At 25.8% G+C, this 16,125-nt stretch overlaps 1 protein-coding gene across 2 annotated transcripts; it reads right to left on the reverse strand.

Annotated features, from left to right (window-relative positions):
- Positions 1-5,663: 5,663 nt before the first annotated feature.
- Positions 5,664-16,011, reverse strand: LOC107495879 (uncharacterized). Of its 2 annotated transcripts, XR_008010750.1 has the most exons (6): positions 15,690-16,011; positions 15,475-15,602; positions 15,195-15,307; positions 14,929-15,120; positions 14,305-14,396; positions 5,664-5,939 (listed from the first exon to the last, which is right to left on the reverse strand). XR_008010750.1 is itself a non-coding variant. In XM_016117091.2 (5 exons), exons 1-5 carry the CDS (start codon positions 15,962-15,964, stop codon positions 14,367-14,369), a joined length of 738 nt encoding a protein of 245 aa, XP_015972577.1. In that variant the 5' UTR covers positions 15,965-16,011; the 3' UTR covers positions 14,165-14,366. The 2 variants fall into 2 exon arrangements, 1 of the variants encoding a protein (XP_015972577.1); XM_016117091.2 differs by lacking the exon at positions 5,664-5,939 and having other exon boundaries at positions 14,165-14,396.
- Between the last annotated feature and the right edge of the window lie 114 nt (positions 16,012-16,125).

The following is a 16,125-nucleotide window of genomic DNA, read 5'->3' on the forward strand; positions in this document are numbered from 1 at the left end:
AACCACAAAATTAAATTTATCTAAAATAATAAAATGCTTAAAATTAATGGAGTTGATTAACTAAAACTAGAAAAAATGTTAAAAGTATTTATCTCATTCATAAAATTGTTAATAATGTACTTTGAAGGTCTATAGTTGAATAAAAAATTTAAAAATTAATATACTTAAATATAAGCCATTTGTACTCAAAAGTACAATATTAATTTAAGTCAAATTAGTCGTGCCAAATTTATCAAATAATATATAATTAAAATAATTAGAAAATATTATATATCAATAATCATTTCATTCGGTGGTTTGACAGCAAAGAGTGCGACTTGTATGTTTCTGTGAAAACGAAAAATTTCTGTAACAACAATTAAGGAAAATCACTAATTTTCCAATACCAATGTGTCCTCTCTATAGGAAACATGTCCTAAAGTCAAAAAAGAAAGGTAAAATTAAAAAATAAAAAAAATGTCTTGTATGAGCCGTAAAACATTTTGGTATTCTTTTATTTTTTTTACCGAATACTTTTGGTATTCCTGTTTTTTAATCAATTACAATGATATATACATTCTTATAATAAGATATTTTTCTTGTATTTTCTTTTGTCACATTATTGATATCTATATTGTAGTAACAGAAACAGTTATTCATTTCTCTCTATAAAGATTGTGCTATACTATTGTGGTAAACTAATATATTTATTTATATCTAGAAAATGATATTATATGTATATAAAATGAAAGGAAGACCATGTAACTTTTTGTAGTGTCTCTTTGTGTGTAGTCAACAACTGCTTCCAGACAAAAAAGTGAAAGTAGGTCTTTGATAAGCTTGAAATATTCCGGAAATGATTATCAAAAGGGTCCCCAAAACAGACTTTATATCAAAAATTAATTTTACTCCTTAATACTAATTATCTTAATTATCTTTAAAGCAAAATTCATATTTGCTTTAAGTAAGATCGTTGTGGTTGGAGGTGCTACTACTGGGAAGAGTAATGGTGACAGAAAATCAATTCTCATATTGGATTATTTATTTATATATAAAAACCAATATGAAAATTTTGAAAAATTATTAGAACGATTTTATTTTTATTAAATAATAGTAAGAACCGATTTAATTATTAAAATTTGACAAAGACTAAAATATTCAACTAAAAGTCTTTTATAATTAATTTGAATAATTACTCAATATTTTATGTAGGTAGCTTCGTTCATTGTTATCAAATAAACATTATATATTCTACGCTTTTGTTTTGACCTAACACTACACCACAACCAATATATTGCAACAGTTTTGGAGGGTTTTGCGGCGATTTCAAACCAGCATTAAATAGTTCAGTGGCGGTTGGTAGAGCGTCATCCTTTGAGACAACGAAAAAACAATTTGGCAACTGTTTTTAGCAATGGTTACGTAACCGTCGCTAAATCAAATATTGCAGCGGTTTGATTTTGTTGTAGTGTAATTTTGAATTAAACTTAAAATTACAAAAATTTAAAAAAAATTAGGATAATTACTGGTGTATGTACAAACTTTTCAAAAATAAATAAATGGAAAATATGCTACAAATTTTAAGTAAAATATATACTTTATTATCTTATGTAAACACGTCATTAGATTAAAAAGTCAATCTTGAAAATGATGTGCACAAGTTCATCCAAGTGTTTAAAACATCCCTAATAAATAAATAAAATAAAATAAAATAAAACCTGAACAATTGTTCTGAGAATTATATGAAAATGTCGTATAGGACAATTATTTATTATCTAAAATATCTCTTTTCTAGCAGTACATACATGGGATGATCATAAAAGTCCTTCACCAAATTTCCAAATATTAAAAATAAAAAATAAAAAAATAGAAACTAAATATGGGGCCTTATTTTGTTGTTTTATTTTCGTTGAGTCACACAAAGAAAGAATATTCTCTTCTTCCCCACTCCCATTTCACCTTTCCATGCTAATTGCTGGGCATGCATATCTTATTTGTCCAATGCAAGTTTGCATGGAATGCATGGTGGAGAAGACAAGACACTACAATTTTTCAAATGGAAATGATTTTGGTTTGAACTTTGAACATTATGAAATTAAAGGTTGTCCCAATTTGAGATGGAAAATAAATGCTTAAAAAGCTATATGTCTCTACTTTGGTTATAATAAAGAAATCATGACCAGTTCTTTATTTATTTATTTCTTATTTACTTTTTGCTTATAATTAACAAGATTATTGTACTTGCATTGCTCTAAACAATACACGAATTTTTTTATCAGTTCCAACATATGCATTTATTCTATTAATTATAAATTTATAATATTGTAAAAGCTAAGCTAAGTGAAAGAAATAATATATATAATTAATTATTAATTAATTAATGTATATCCTTATTAGTAGTAGTGAACTTAATTATTCACCCTTGCGACCGTTGTACCCTTCGGAAAATGAACGAATTCGTTTCTGTTGTTCACTTATTACAGTGTGGCAGGGCTTTTCAATTAAAATCTAATGTGGTAGATTCGGTAGGTAGAGGTATAGCTAGGTACGTGGTTCATGTTCATCATTTACCTATCATCTTCTTTTCGGGCTGAAATTACCCTTCGATTTTAAAAATAGGCTCATTTACACTAATAAATTGACGGGATTTAAAATTATGTAGATGTCTTAAATCAATTTTTGTTATACATTCATTTTAAAATATCTCTATATAAATCAAATCAGTTGGATTCAATAAGTTGTATAAGTAGTAAAGCGAATCAAGCTGATTTAATTTACCGTTTATATATTGTAGAATTAGCAAATTGAATTTAGTTTAGAAGAGTGTTAGGAGTCAGCAACTTTTATGATTTGTAGATTAATAATATTTTTAATAGTGTGAGATTTCATCTAATAATATGAAATTACTCATTATTTTTTTGTTGGTTACATGTTAGTTAGAACTTAATAAAATTGCTGACTCTCTAAATTTTTCCTTTAGTTTATTCGATTTACTACTAATTTACTATTATAGCTAAATCAGATTCAATTGTTTCGATTTACATAGAGATATTATAACAAAAATTAATTTAAGATATTTATATAATTTTAAACCTCATTTAATTTATTAGTGTAAATTACCCATAAAGATATTTATAGATAGAAAAAAAAATAGAAGACTAAAAAGAGTAAATTGTTACAATTCTAGTTTTGGTCCTAAAAAAAATTATTTTTGGTTAAACAATTTTTATGGAGAAAATGTAATTATTCTTTGGAGATTATTTTAATTAATTAAAATGCATAATTTTTTTATAAGTGATAAACGATTTGTATTTAATAAATTCTTTTTGTTAAAATATTTTTAAAAATTATTTAGAAAATATTTAAAAAAAATTATTCACAAAAAAGTCATTTACTGCAGAACTTAGAATTTTCGTTTTGGTACCAAAAATAATTAAATTTTAAATTTTTAAGTTATACAAATTTTGATACTATATTAGAATTGTAATCGAATGACTCTAATTCAACTCTAAAAACTAACTCATGAGATATGTATAACTTCATACTTATAAATATGAAAAAGTCTATGTAGCCAACATTTTAACAAACTAACTAACTTTATTAACAAAATATTGAAAAAAATTCTAAAATCATTGAAAAATAACATTCAAAATTTAATAAAAAATACCTAAAATCATAGAAACAATCATTCAAAACCTAATAAAGAACATCCAAAATCATTTTTAATAGTTTTCTTTCAAATACTTTTAATTGTATATTTTCAAAAAATATATTAAATCTCTAAAATTTAAAAATATAAAATCTAGTTATAAGAAACATTTAAAATGATGCATTTTTTAATTGTTTGCTTTTATTTAATTTTATTGTACATTTAAAAGAAACATCTGAAACATCTAAAATTTAAATATCTACAATCTAAGTATAAAAAAATCTCAAAAGTGATGCGTTCTTTTTTTTATCATAATTAAAAGAGTTTTTATTGTGTTTATATTTTAGTTTTTTTTTTGTTAAGTTTTATATTTTTTCTTAAAATAATTCTATATATTTCTATTCGTTTGGTTTTAGATATTTTTTTTTCCTTTTGAATATTTGTTTATTTGATTTAGATATTTTTTATTTAATTTTAAATTTTTTTTATTAGTTTGCATCCCAACTAATAATTAACTATTATTGACTGATATCCTAATTAATTACCTAATAAAATTGTATAAGTAATTTAAAGATATTATTCTTATTTATATATTATTATATTTAATATTTAGTTTAAAATATTTAATACATATTTCATTTAAATGTATATTTGTTATTATATCAAATCCATATTTGCACATGTTTATATTCCAGACAATAATTTTTTGGAGTAAAAGGATGTATTACAAGTCCTATGTCTCAAGGCCAGGATAAAGTCCATACATAATTTATGAGTGTGAGAATTTTTTTAAGAATAAAATAAACAAAACTTTTAAATCTTAAAACAATTTATTTAATTTTTTGGTACCTAAATACATTTTTTATGTATTTGATTTTAGAAAAAAAAATTATAAGTGTGAAATATTTCTTATTTTATAAACTAAATAAAAACTGTATTTAGGTACATAAAGTTAAAATAATTTATTTTAAAATTTTTATTTATTTTATTTCAAAAAATTTTTTTATACGTGTGAGACATCTCTCATCCTATAAATTAATTTTTTAGATTGTATTAAACTCACTTAATCTTAATTCTAATACTTTGTATTTCTTGTATTTTGTTGAATCGAAATCATTTATAGAGTCATAAGAGATTCAAAATAGTAGTTTAACTTAACATAACATAAAAAATGTTGTTTGTAATACTTCGTCATTAGTAAAACTTCGGCACTAATTTAATTATTAATTAATTATTATATAAACAAACATATTAGCTAGCTAGTAAATTTAAAGAAAAAAATTTAATAAATTAACAATTTAAAAAAATATGAACTTAATGCGATTAAAATCTTTTATAAACCCTAGTTCTGGAATACTGTTCACAACACTCTTTTTTGTGTGGTCATCAAATGGGGGTGTTTGTGGTACGGTTTAGTTCGATTTAAAAAAAAAAATCATCCGATCCGAACGCTTAATTTATGTGCGGTACAGTTTAGATTGGATGAATTTTTTTTGGAAATTCGATCCGATTACAAGCGGTTTGAGTCGGTTTGAATTTGCAATTTTTAAATAAAAAAAGTAAATACATGTCAAGTCTTAATATTAAATTTTAAATAACCAATAATGACATAACAAGTCTTAACAATATCTTAAAAAGTCAACGATAACATAACAATAGAAATAAAATTATAGGTTAGTTAAAATAAATAAATAAATAATATTTTGAATATAAAATATTTATTAAAAAATAATAATAATACATGAATAATAGAAAAATGTATAACAAATTGAACATATTATAAGTATAATTGTAAATATAATAATAACATTATAGCACATTGTGCGGTTTAGATTGGATTGGATCGGTTATAAAAAATAAATCCGAAATCTGATCCAATTCAGCAATTTACAAAAAATAGAATTCAACTAAATCCAAATTAGTGCGATTTTAATCAGTTTTCAGTTTAAATTAAATTAATGAACGGTTTAATTTGGATCGGTTTGAATTTGAACATCCCTATCATAAAATATATATATCACAATAAGCTGTAGGCTATTTTTAATTATAAATTATTATATTAATAAAAGTATATCTAACATATATATTATTATATAAGAACATAAGAGTTTCTAGCCATTGGCTGGGGTAAAACGGGTCCATTCCTACAGTATATATGACAAATTTAAACCACTCTTTAATAGACCAAACAAGTCATAACATACCAAAAGCTTTAGAGGGTAGAACCTCATTTGGGTCTTCCAATTGCATTGAATCCGATGGAAGAGTACACAACCATCACAATGAGTAGTCTTAGTTTATTATTCTTAACCTACACAAATACATGCAAGTAGTTAATTATATATCTTATTATTATTTGGGTAAATTAAACTAGCTTTCAAAGTTAGTAATTTGGTTTTTATAGCATTTTTTTTGTTGTTTCTAAAACTCCTCGTAATATGTAAAAAGTTTTCTAAGTTACAAAGATAAATTAAAGATTTATGTAGAAATTCAAATAAATTATATAAGGCATTACCAAAATATGTTATGGGTACACTAAAAATTAGCCATCACGTATTTGTATATAATAATTAAATATATATATATATATAGTTTAATTTATCTTTAAAATTATTTTTACACATATACTTAGGGTTTAAAGTACTACAGCGAAATTTTTGGTGTTAAAAGAAAGAAGGAGAAAGAAATAAAAAAAACAATAAATATAAGAGTAATAGGATTAAAAAAATGCTATATAACTAATAAAATTTATTATTTTTACTCAACACCTAATTAATATTCTATATTCTAAATAGTAAATTTTAAACCCTAAATCTTATAATAATATAAAAATAAAGTATATTAGTTCCTAGTATTAATAAAAAGTATTAGTTTCTTAACATTTCTTAAAAGATAATTGATTTAAGAAAATGAAATTAGTCACGTTGGTTGATGAAAAATATAAATTGATTTTTGTGAAATTTCTTTCTAACATGTAATCGCAAATTAATTTTAATACGACAGATATATATGGGTTGAGTATTAGTAATGGTGGAAACTCAGTCCCAGTCAAACTTTACGTGAAGTTGATAACTGAGAGTCGTTAGATGATTTGACTTATTTAACTAATTTTTATTTAACGGCTCTCAACTATCAACTTTTCGTAAAGTCGACTGCACCTGAATTTTCACCTTTAGTAATAGTGAGTGACGTTGATTTTTTTCACTCTATAAAAAGAAATCGCGGTTCACAATTTTTGAAGGGAGAAGTTTAGAATTGAAATCATTACTTACAATTTCATATTCAAAAAATGTGTGTATCTAGAAACCCTAATTAATTATGGGAAGGAAGAAGGGAACGTGCTGATTACATAATGACATAATTAAATTTGGACAATCAAACTTTTATGTCTATGGTCTCCTTTTGGGACAATCTGTTAAACACTGAATCAATAAGACACTGACATCATAAGAAGAAAAGAAAATAAAAGACGAAGAACTAACTTGGAACACAAAAGTGGTGACAACCACTGTTCAAATGCACACAACACTTCTTCAACCTATAAACACCCAATCTCCCAACTCGTAGAATTTTCAAACTAACATCATCTTTTACCCTAACCCTAGAAAACTTCTCTCTCTTTGCTTCTTTTTTTAAAAGAATTATTAATGACAAGAAGATAGGTTACTTAACAAGAATTATCATTACACTTGTGATGATATATATCGCTTTTTTCAAAAATTTAACCTGATAAAAAAATACACAAATAATTATATCTCTGATAATATTTAAAAATTGATTACAAGAGGCTGCATCAACAATTTTATAATTAATCAAATTAATTTAAATTGATTAAATGATTAGTTTAATTATTCATCTAAATAAATATCAAAGGTTCAAATTTTACCTCATGCATGCAAAAATTCATTGATAAAAAAAGAACACTTAAATAAAATTTAAATTTACAATAAATTAATCGTTAATTTGCTAGATTATAATAAATCTCATAATTTTTATGAGTATTAAACAACCTAATTATTCAATCTTAAAAATTCAATGATTTGAACCGTAAATTAAAGAGAGTGAATGAAATTAAATTAAAAGGTATAAGGATGAGTTATGAGAATCACGTGAGATGAGAAAATCCAAGATATATATGATTCAAGGGTCAGAGATGATGAGAAGAAGATAAAACAAAGTTAGATATTATGAAATGACTGTCCCAACACTGGTTTGATGGCTACCACACTTAGAAAGACCACTTGAGCTGTGTTGTGTTTTATTTGTTTTGTGGCCCTCTCTGCTCACTGCCACTGCACCCCTGCATGCTTCTCTTCTCATGACATGCAAATATATTTTGCTAATAACTTTTTTTCCCTTTTAATTATAAATTATTCTACTAATTTATGTGTATATATGTATTGGGTATGATATTACACCAGTCCAATTTCAAATTAAAATGGTATTCAAAAATTTAAGTAGAGTAAACTATTAAAATAATACTCAAAAGTTTATATTGCTGATAAAAAAATATCTAAAAGATGTTAACGGCGAATAAATTTTTGAAAAATTAAAAAATGTAAAAAAATAGATATTAAATATATATTTAAAATCATTAAAAAAAGATTTTTTTATCTTTAAAATTTAGTAATTTTATGCGAGTGATTTTTTTAAAATTTTTTTATATCGTGAATTATTATATGTTTTTGAAAAATAAAAAAATTTAAAGATTAAATTTTACTTTAAATTATTTTGAGCATCTTTTAAATATTTATTTAAATGTTACCATAAATTTTTAAATAAAATAGATAAAATATTTGTTAAATATAAATTTTTTTGGCACCCAGAATTGAATATATTGGATGAAATACCAATTAGGTGTAATGTAAGTGTTGGATGACTATGTATGTGTATTGACGAATTTTTATTTCATCATTATCCAAGTCTTTTAAATAATAATACTTGCACATCTAATAATTTAATATTTATTTGAGACATAGATATCTGTAGAATTTAGAATAATAATCCAATTGGTTATATTATATATTATAGAATGGATATAAAAAAATTTATAAACTAATTTTAATGCAAGGATAAAGTTATTCTCAACCGCCTCTGATGTTGCTCCCTCAATGGACGCAGAAGCTGGACCTTCAATTCAACTCTATCTCCTATAATCCTATTAATATAAACTTTTTGTTTTAAAAAAAAAGATTTTTAATTATATATAAAACACTTAATTTAACTTAACACCTTATATCAATTAAAAATACAGAAGAATGTGAGATATATAAGATTAATATATAGAGGAAGGATTTTGAGATGATTTATTTATGACATAATTTGATATTATTTGATTTTGTTGGAAATTCCATTTATGTGCATAAAAGTACTTGGAATATAAAGGTAGATATGAATGAATCTAAGAAATTATCCTTTCAGAAAATGTAGGTAGCTAGCTACCGTGTCTGAGCCCGTGATGAAATGTCAAAATCCAAGCTTGTATGTCATGTCACCATCACATTAGATTCTCTTTTCTTTCTTTCTTTCTTTCTTTCTTTCCTCTTTTTATTCTTTTTTCTTGTTCCTAAGGAGACACATGATAGCTCATACACAACTCACTTGGCGTCTGCATTCTCTCTCTTTTCTTTTTTTTCATTATCATTATTATTATTATTCATTAGCCTCTACTAATAAATGTATTATTTTATTTTATAAAAAATTTTAAAATTATTTCTTTTCATTCTCTCGTTAAAAAAAAAGGTGGGTGTAAGTGTAAATTCATCTAATCATAAGAGATATCAATATCATGTACCAACAAGACTTTGGATTTTGGGTTTGACTTAATTTAGGGTATCCTAACTGGTTTTGTTGTTTATAAAATAAAATTAATATTTATTAATTTTAACGATTTTAGCTAATTTAATTTACTTTTACTCTTTCTAAAAATGAATTCCTATAATTAAAAAAATTTAGTAACAAGGAAAAAAAAGCAACATAGAGAAGAAAGTTAACCAGAAAGAGAAGGTAAAAATTCAGGTAAAGGAGAGTCGTTAAATAAAAATTTAGTCAAATCAATTAAATAATTTAATGGATCTTAAGTATCAACTTCATGTAAAGTCGATTGCACCTGAGTTTTCACCGAAAGAGAAAGTGGACATATATAAAAAAAATTCTACTCTCTCGCACTTGAATTAATTGTAAAAAAAATTATAATTTGAAAAACAAATATTTATACATTTAAATTAATATTTAATATTGATAAATTTGACACAAATTTTTATTCTATACATGATCGTTATCCTTAATTATAGTGATAAAAGATTGAAAGGTACAATCCCTCATGAATTAAACTTGCCTTGAAACTCGAAGCAAATGAAATGAACACAAGCAGCTACATTAACCTAAGCCACCATCTACTACATTCTAGCTACTTTCTAAAATAGTGAAAAAAGATCATATATTTATTTATAGATATCAACCTCATGCATCATATAAGATTTTCAAAATCTATAGGGTAAATCTAATCTTCCTGAAACTAGGGTTTTGGCTCCTTGTTCCCAAAAACCAAATCCATTCCCTTCCCTTGTCACCACTCTCTATATATAAATACAACAAGTACCTTTTGATGTGTTTGGTTTTATGTATTGACTTTGCTTTGATAATAATTATATATACATAAGCTTATTAATGGAACAAGAAATGTGAGACTATGATATATGTTTCTTTTTATGGTATTATAGGTTTTTAAGAGCAAGCACTAACTGAACATGCCAGGAATGTGATGAAAAAGAAAGCTAACCCTATAATCCCCATAACTAGCTACCTAGCTTCTATTCATATAATTCAAATGTCATCCAATCTATTTTGTCCAGAGGATATTGTGTGTAATCTACCAACACTAATTATAAGTTACTTTCTAATTCAGGATATTTATTTCTACTTCAAAATTTAACAATTTCTTTAATTTAGAATTCACTATACTCTTTAACATGTTTAGGGATGAACATTTAGACGCTTTTTAATTTGAATATAGAGGCAACAATAGAATTGGACTGGAATATGAAGAACACAGTTACTTCACATTCGTATGGTGTCAGAATAACAGAACTCAGACTATGTGAGTTTTTCCATGGTAAACGGATGGTCCGGGTTATTAAAGGCAAAGAATACGGAAAGTCCGATTTCCTTCTTCCGAAATTTAAATTTTTTCAATTCCAAATCGAACAATCCGATTTGTTCTGCAAAATTTTTAAATCAAACAACTCGCAAAATTCGAATTTTATATCTTGACACTCACAAAAAACTGTCTCACAGATTTTTCTTGTACCCCATGAATCTATATCCGAGCACATCACATGCAAACCTTCCATAATTATAAAATTGAGCCACATTTAGAATCACAAGTTTACATGACTTAATTTCTATTAAGGCTCATCTAGTTAATTAACACATTCAAACAAAACTCCAAGGAGCCGTTTATTATTGATTTAAAGAAATTCACTTTATTTATAGGAATTGTCTATATAAAAAAATATTATTTTATGTCTAATTAAAGTTTTAAAATCTAATTTCTATGAAAAATTACTCTCAGGGATTTTTTTATTAAAATATAAAACTTTATTTCCATATTAGGAAAATAAAATTAATATATGAAAATATTATTACATTCTCAATTATTATGTTTCTTATCAATAGATCATCATTTTATTGATATTGAAGTTATTTTAGAAATTAATAATCTACTTCAAAATATATATAATAGAACAAACATACTCTAATTTATTCTTGAAATATTAAAACGAATTCCCAATTATTTATAGTACTTAACAAAACATTTTTATATAATGATACACATGTGTAATATTTTCGGCATAATATTTCTGAGAATATAATTATTTGGAATATATTTCTTAACCTTGACACAAATTAAACACCCACAAAACTCTTATTCATATTATGATTGAATGAATTTAACCTAAATTTAAAAATTGTTAAATATTAATTATTTACGTGTTTTAAACAATGCATGCAAAAAATATGACCAAATACGTAATACAAAAAAATAGAGTAATGATTTTGAGTTTAAGATTAGGTATCAAAATTTTAATTCATCACATAAGGCAGATAAAAATTTAGCCAATATTTTTTGGAAGCATTGAATTGAACTAATACATTTTACAATTTGGGATAGAAGGTTATTAGATATTATTATTCATATTTTGAAGTTTAAACTTAAAAATTTTGAATTCAATTGTATGAGTAATAATGTTGGCTAAAACAAAATGTAAAATAAATATTAAGTACTTAATACTTCTCATTATGCATTCCAGTTTTACGAGGGAATCGAATTTTCTTTAATCACAAAAAATATTAGATAAATAAATATTAAAGAAAAAAGAGAATTATTAACTAATTACTAAATAAAAATTAATTTTCAATTTTTTTTATTTATTCTATGCAAAGAGTTCATACTTCAGTTTTCCTTTTTAAGTATCGACTCCTATGTTTGGTTTTTATCTACAAATAACAATTATTCATTATTTAATATTTATACAAAAGTTGGCAGCGTATCTAGTGAAAGGGTGACATGACGCTGCATGGCATGCACCGTTGCCAAATAATAAAAAATAATCATTATTTAAAGGTTTTTTAATTAAAAAATATAAACCACTAAATTAAAAAGCTTACTTTGTGATAAATACTAAAAAAAAAAAGTAAAAAAATGGGTTTCTTTTATTGGTTAATTGTATAGTATATATATTGGTAAGAATTCAAATACAAATACTTCATATGAATTTAATAATTAAAAATTATTAAATAATAATTTAATTAAGGATAGTATTAGAGAATCAATAGTCTTTGGTCTATGAATAAAATGAACATCACCCATACTATCCAGAATAACCATCCGGATACCAGGAATAATAAACATACCAAAAATCGAACATTTGACACTCTAATACTATGTCATGAACCCACTCATCCTAAAAACCTAACGTGACAGAATAATATAACACTAATGGTCATATCTCTAATACTTCCTAAATCTCCATTATATACACATTGTACGCTTAGACCATTAATTCCATATACTTTCTCTTTAATTAAATTTATTTAATAATTTTTAATTATAAATTTTACATAAAATTAATCCCACCTAAATTTATACGTATATATTGGATTTGATTCCCAAGAAGAACGGCAGCGTGTAAAACACAGAGAAATGAAAGCTATAATGGGCTATGTTAATCTTCTGTAAACCCTATTCATATATTCATCCCTCTTTCCTACGTTCTTTTCTGTGCCTATGCCTATCACTCTATCTCCTCAATCATCCTCATCCAAATTCTTAATTTTTTATGCATATTATAATATAATATTAATTAATAACAATTATCATCATCGCCTGCATGCAGCGTATTTTTATATTTTTTGTGATCCAATAGAGGTATTTGAAAGGTAGGTCAACTGAATTCAAATGATAAAATAATTAATTTTCATTCAATTTGTATTAGGTTGTTTATTAGAATCAAATAAAATGACATTAAAATTTTATATTTATCGACAAAATTATATGTCTAGTATTTTAATTTATATTCATCTAATTTATTACTTTTGGTAATACACTTAAAAAATGGGTTTGATGATCATGTAACAAAACAATAGACACGGCAGTTTCCTTTTTTTTTTTTTGTTTTTTAAATAGAACGCATTCGAATCCGTCAAGTTTTAATGGTCTTCTTTTCTTTTCTTTTTGGACTTGGCCTATACAAAAAGAGTTTTAAGATCAAATAAATAATAGATGGGCTTCAAATAAGCTCAAAGCCTACTTCTAAATAGACTTCCTAAATGGGCTTGAAAGCCTTCTTCTAACTTCAAAGAAATAGAGTGGGACTCACACAGGGCTTTTAGCCCCATCTTAGTACCAAAAAAAAAAGTGGGACTCACACGTCACGTGTAAACCAAATGTTTAATGTAAACAACTCTTTCTTATCTCCCCAAATCATCACTTAACTGCAGTTTAAATACAACAATGTTACACCGCCAACAAATATTATCATTTTGATGAATAATAATTTGTATTTATATTTATAAAAATTTTATACAAAAAAATATATAATTTACACTTTACATCTATATTTATTAAAATTTACATACATAAATCAATATTGTTTGCACCAACATTTTTTAGAATCTACACATATGAATTAGTAAAATGTATTTGTTAAAGATAATTTAATATTTGTGCTAATTAAATAATATAAAAAAAAGTTTAGAGAGCAACACTTTTATTAAAATTTAGCGAATACTTAATCAACAAAAAAAAAATGAATAATTCCACGCCATTACAAATACTGATGATGACTAATCGATGACTACAAATACAGAACCTAGTATCGCCTAGCAGGAGCACTTCTCATCCAAAAATACTAAAAAGTACTAACCCGAGAGTTTCTCATATAAATATTTACTATTTAAACTAATCTCACATTTGTTAATCGTATACACTAATAAGTTGTTTAGGAAGCATTTCTATAAATTGTTAAGGATATATTATATATAAATAGAAGCTAATTGAAAAAATAGGATATCCTCAAAAACTGGCAGATCATAGTTACCAATGTATGATCAAAGGTAAAATAATAATATGATACATAGAAAACTCGTACACATTTATAAACATGTTAGCTTACTTGTTTCATGCGAATCCATAACAAAATGGAAGAATAGCTTAGGAAACTGATGTAACGCATTGCTACCACCTCCGTACTAATGATGTGAGCAGCTACAAAACAAAACAAAAGGTTTTCATTTCCATCATGATTCAATATCTCAATGCTTTTTACATTTGGCCATTCAATTCCTCAAGTTATTTACTATGAAATGAATTCTTTTTTCTTAAAAAAAAAGATAAGCATAGGAATATGTAAATTACATAGCTTATGATCTTTTGTAATTGTTTCTAAGGACTTCGATCTTCTAAAGTTTGAATTTCACTTTAGAGAGTAAAGTGTGATCTCTCAGCATTGATTTCATGGGTGGGAGACCAAGAATAAATATGAAAGAAAAACTATTCAAGAGTAGAAGATCACACTTTACTCTCTAAAGTGAAATTCAAACTTTAGAGGATCCAAATCTCATTTCTAAAGCAGAAATTAATGGAATCTATACAACTTGAATATGAAACAGAAGTTAAGTCATCTAACGGTTCACAACTATTATCAAGCAATTGCAATCAGAGTTATGAATTTTAGTATGTGAAGATTTTGTATACCTCAAAAAGTTCGAAAATTTTAGTATGTGAAGATTTTGTATACCTCAAAAAGTTCGAAAGGACTGCCACGGCGATAGACATCGTCGTCGGCCTTGTTTTGATTTTGGAGAGGAAGAAGAGTATAGAGCAATGCTCTGAATGTGATAAGCAAAACAGCAGTGCTTCCCAGACTGACAAATATGAAGCCATAGTTTGGAAGATTACCGGACGTTGCGGTCCTTATTGCTATTCCTATCTGTAAACAAAATGACAAGAATCAAATAAGAAGCTTATGAATGCAAAGCAAAGTGAAGATTGTTTTCAACTTACAGGGATCCCAACTGCCCATGACTTAGCAGTAGCAATGACACCACTAGGGAGACCCTTCATCCCTCGCCCATCCTCGCCATAACCTCCAAGAAAGTAAGCACCAAGGAACCATCCTGTGCAGCATTAATTGAGAGTTAGTAGTTATCCTTATAAATAGCATGACTCTTTATCATGTCAAAACAACTACTTCAATACATATTTATTTATTTTTTTTAATTCTGTTAGAGCCCTATTTATAGGCCCAGAATAGAATCTAATCATAATAACGAAATCAAAGTACCGGCTATGAAAGGATCGGCGGTTCGCAAGGTTTGGAGGTCCATGGTAGATAATCCATGACTGTATCTACCAATGGTGGCAAAGACAAGTAAGGCCAATACATCCACACCAGCTAGCAGAGCCACACGCCTGAACAATAATCATGTTTTGACCAACTTGTAGTTGTAAAAGATCGAATTTTGACTCAGAAAAATTTAAAGAAAAAGGCAAGATTACCCCCATTTTTGAATACGGGAAGAAGAAGAAGAGGAGGTTGGCTTGTCAAACTGGATGACACCCTCCAATGGAACATCCTGAGCAGTGACGAAAAGGGGTTGGTCATTGGAGGTAGCTGAAGATGAAGAATTGGAATTGTTGTTATCTCCTTGAGCCTTGGTGATTGTGAGATGATGAAAGGGTCTTCTTGTTGTTGGATTAAGATGGAATGAGTATGGAAGGGGTTTCAAGTTTAGAGATGAACAAGGGGTCAAGAAGGACGCAATTCCAGCCATGGATGGATGGATGGACCATTCACTTCGATTTTATTATCCTCACACTACAAAAACAAATAACCAATTAATAAAAAATAAAAAAATCAATCCCTGCGTTTACCAACAACATTTATTTATAATTATATTTATTAAAAATATCTTTATAGATATGTCTAATAAAA

The sequence above is a fragment of the Arachis duranensis genome, chromosome 6 (genome assembly GCF_000817695.3).
Source record: "Arachis duranensis cultivar V14167 chromosome 6, aradu.V14167.gnm2.J7QH, whole genome shotgun sequence".
NCBI classification, from domain to species: Eukaryota; Viridiplantae; Streptophyta; class Magnoliopsida; order Fabales; family Fabaceae; genus Arachis; species Arachis duranensis.

Bases quoted from the DNA above. Each gene is read 5' to 3' on its own strand.
- LOC107495879 (XM_016117091.2), bottom strand. From the start codon at position 15,964: ATGGCTGGAATTGCGTCCTTCTTGACCCCTTGTTCATCTCTAAACTTG. The intron at 15,121-15,194 runs GTAAGTTGAAAA...TTTTGTTTACAG, and splicing joins CATGGGCAGTTGGGATCCCT to ATAGGAATAGCAATAAGGAC. The intron at 14,397-14,928 runs GTATACAAAATC...TTTGTTTTGTAG, and splicing joins GTCCTTTCGAACTTTTTGAG to CTGCTCACATCATTAGTACG.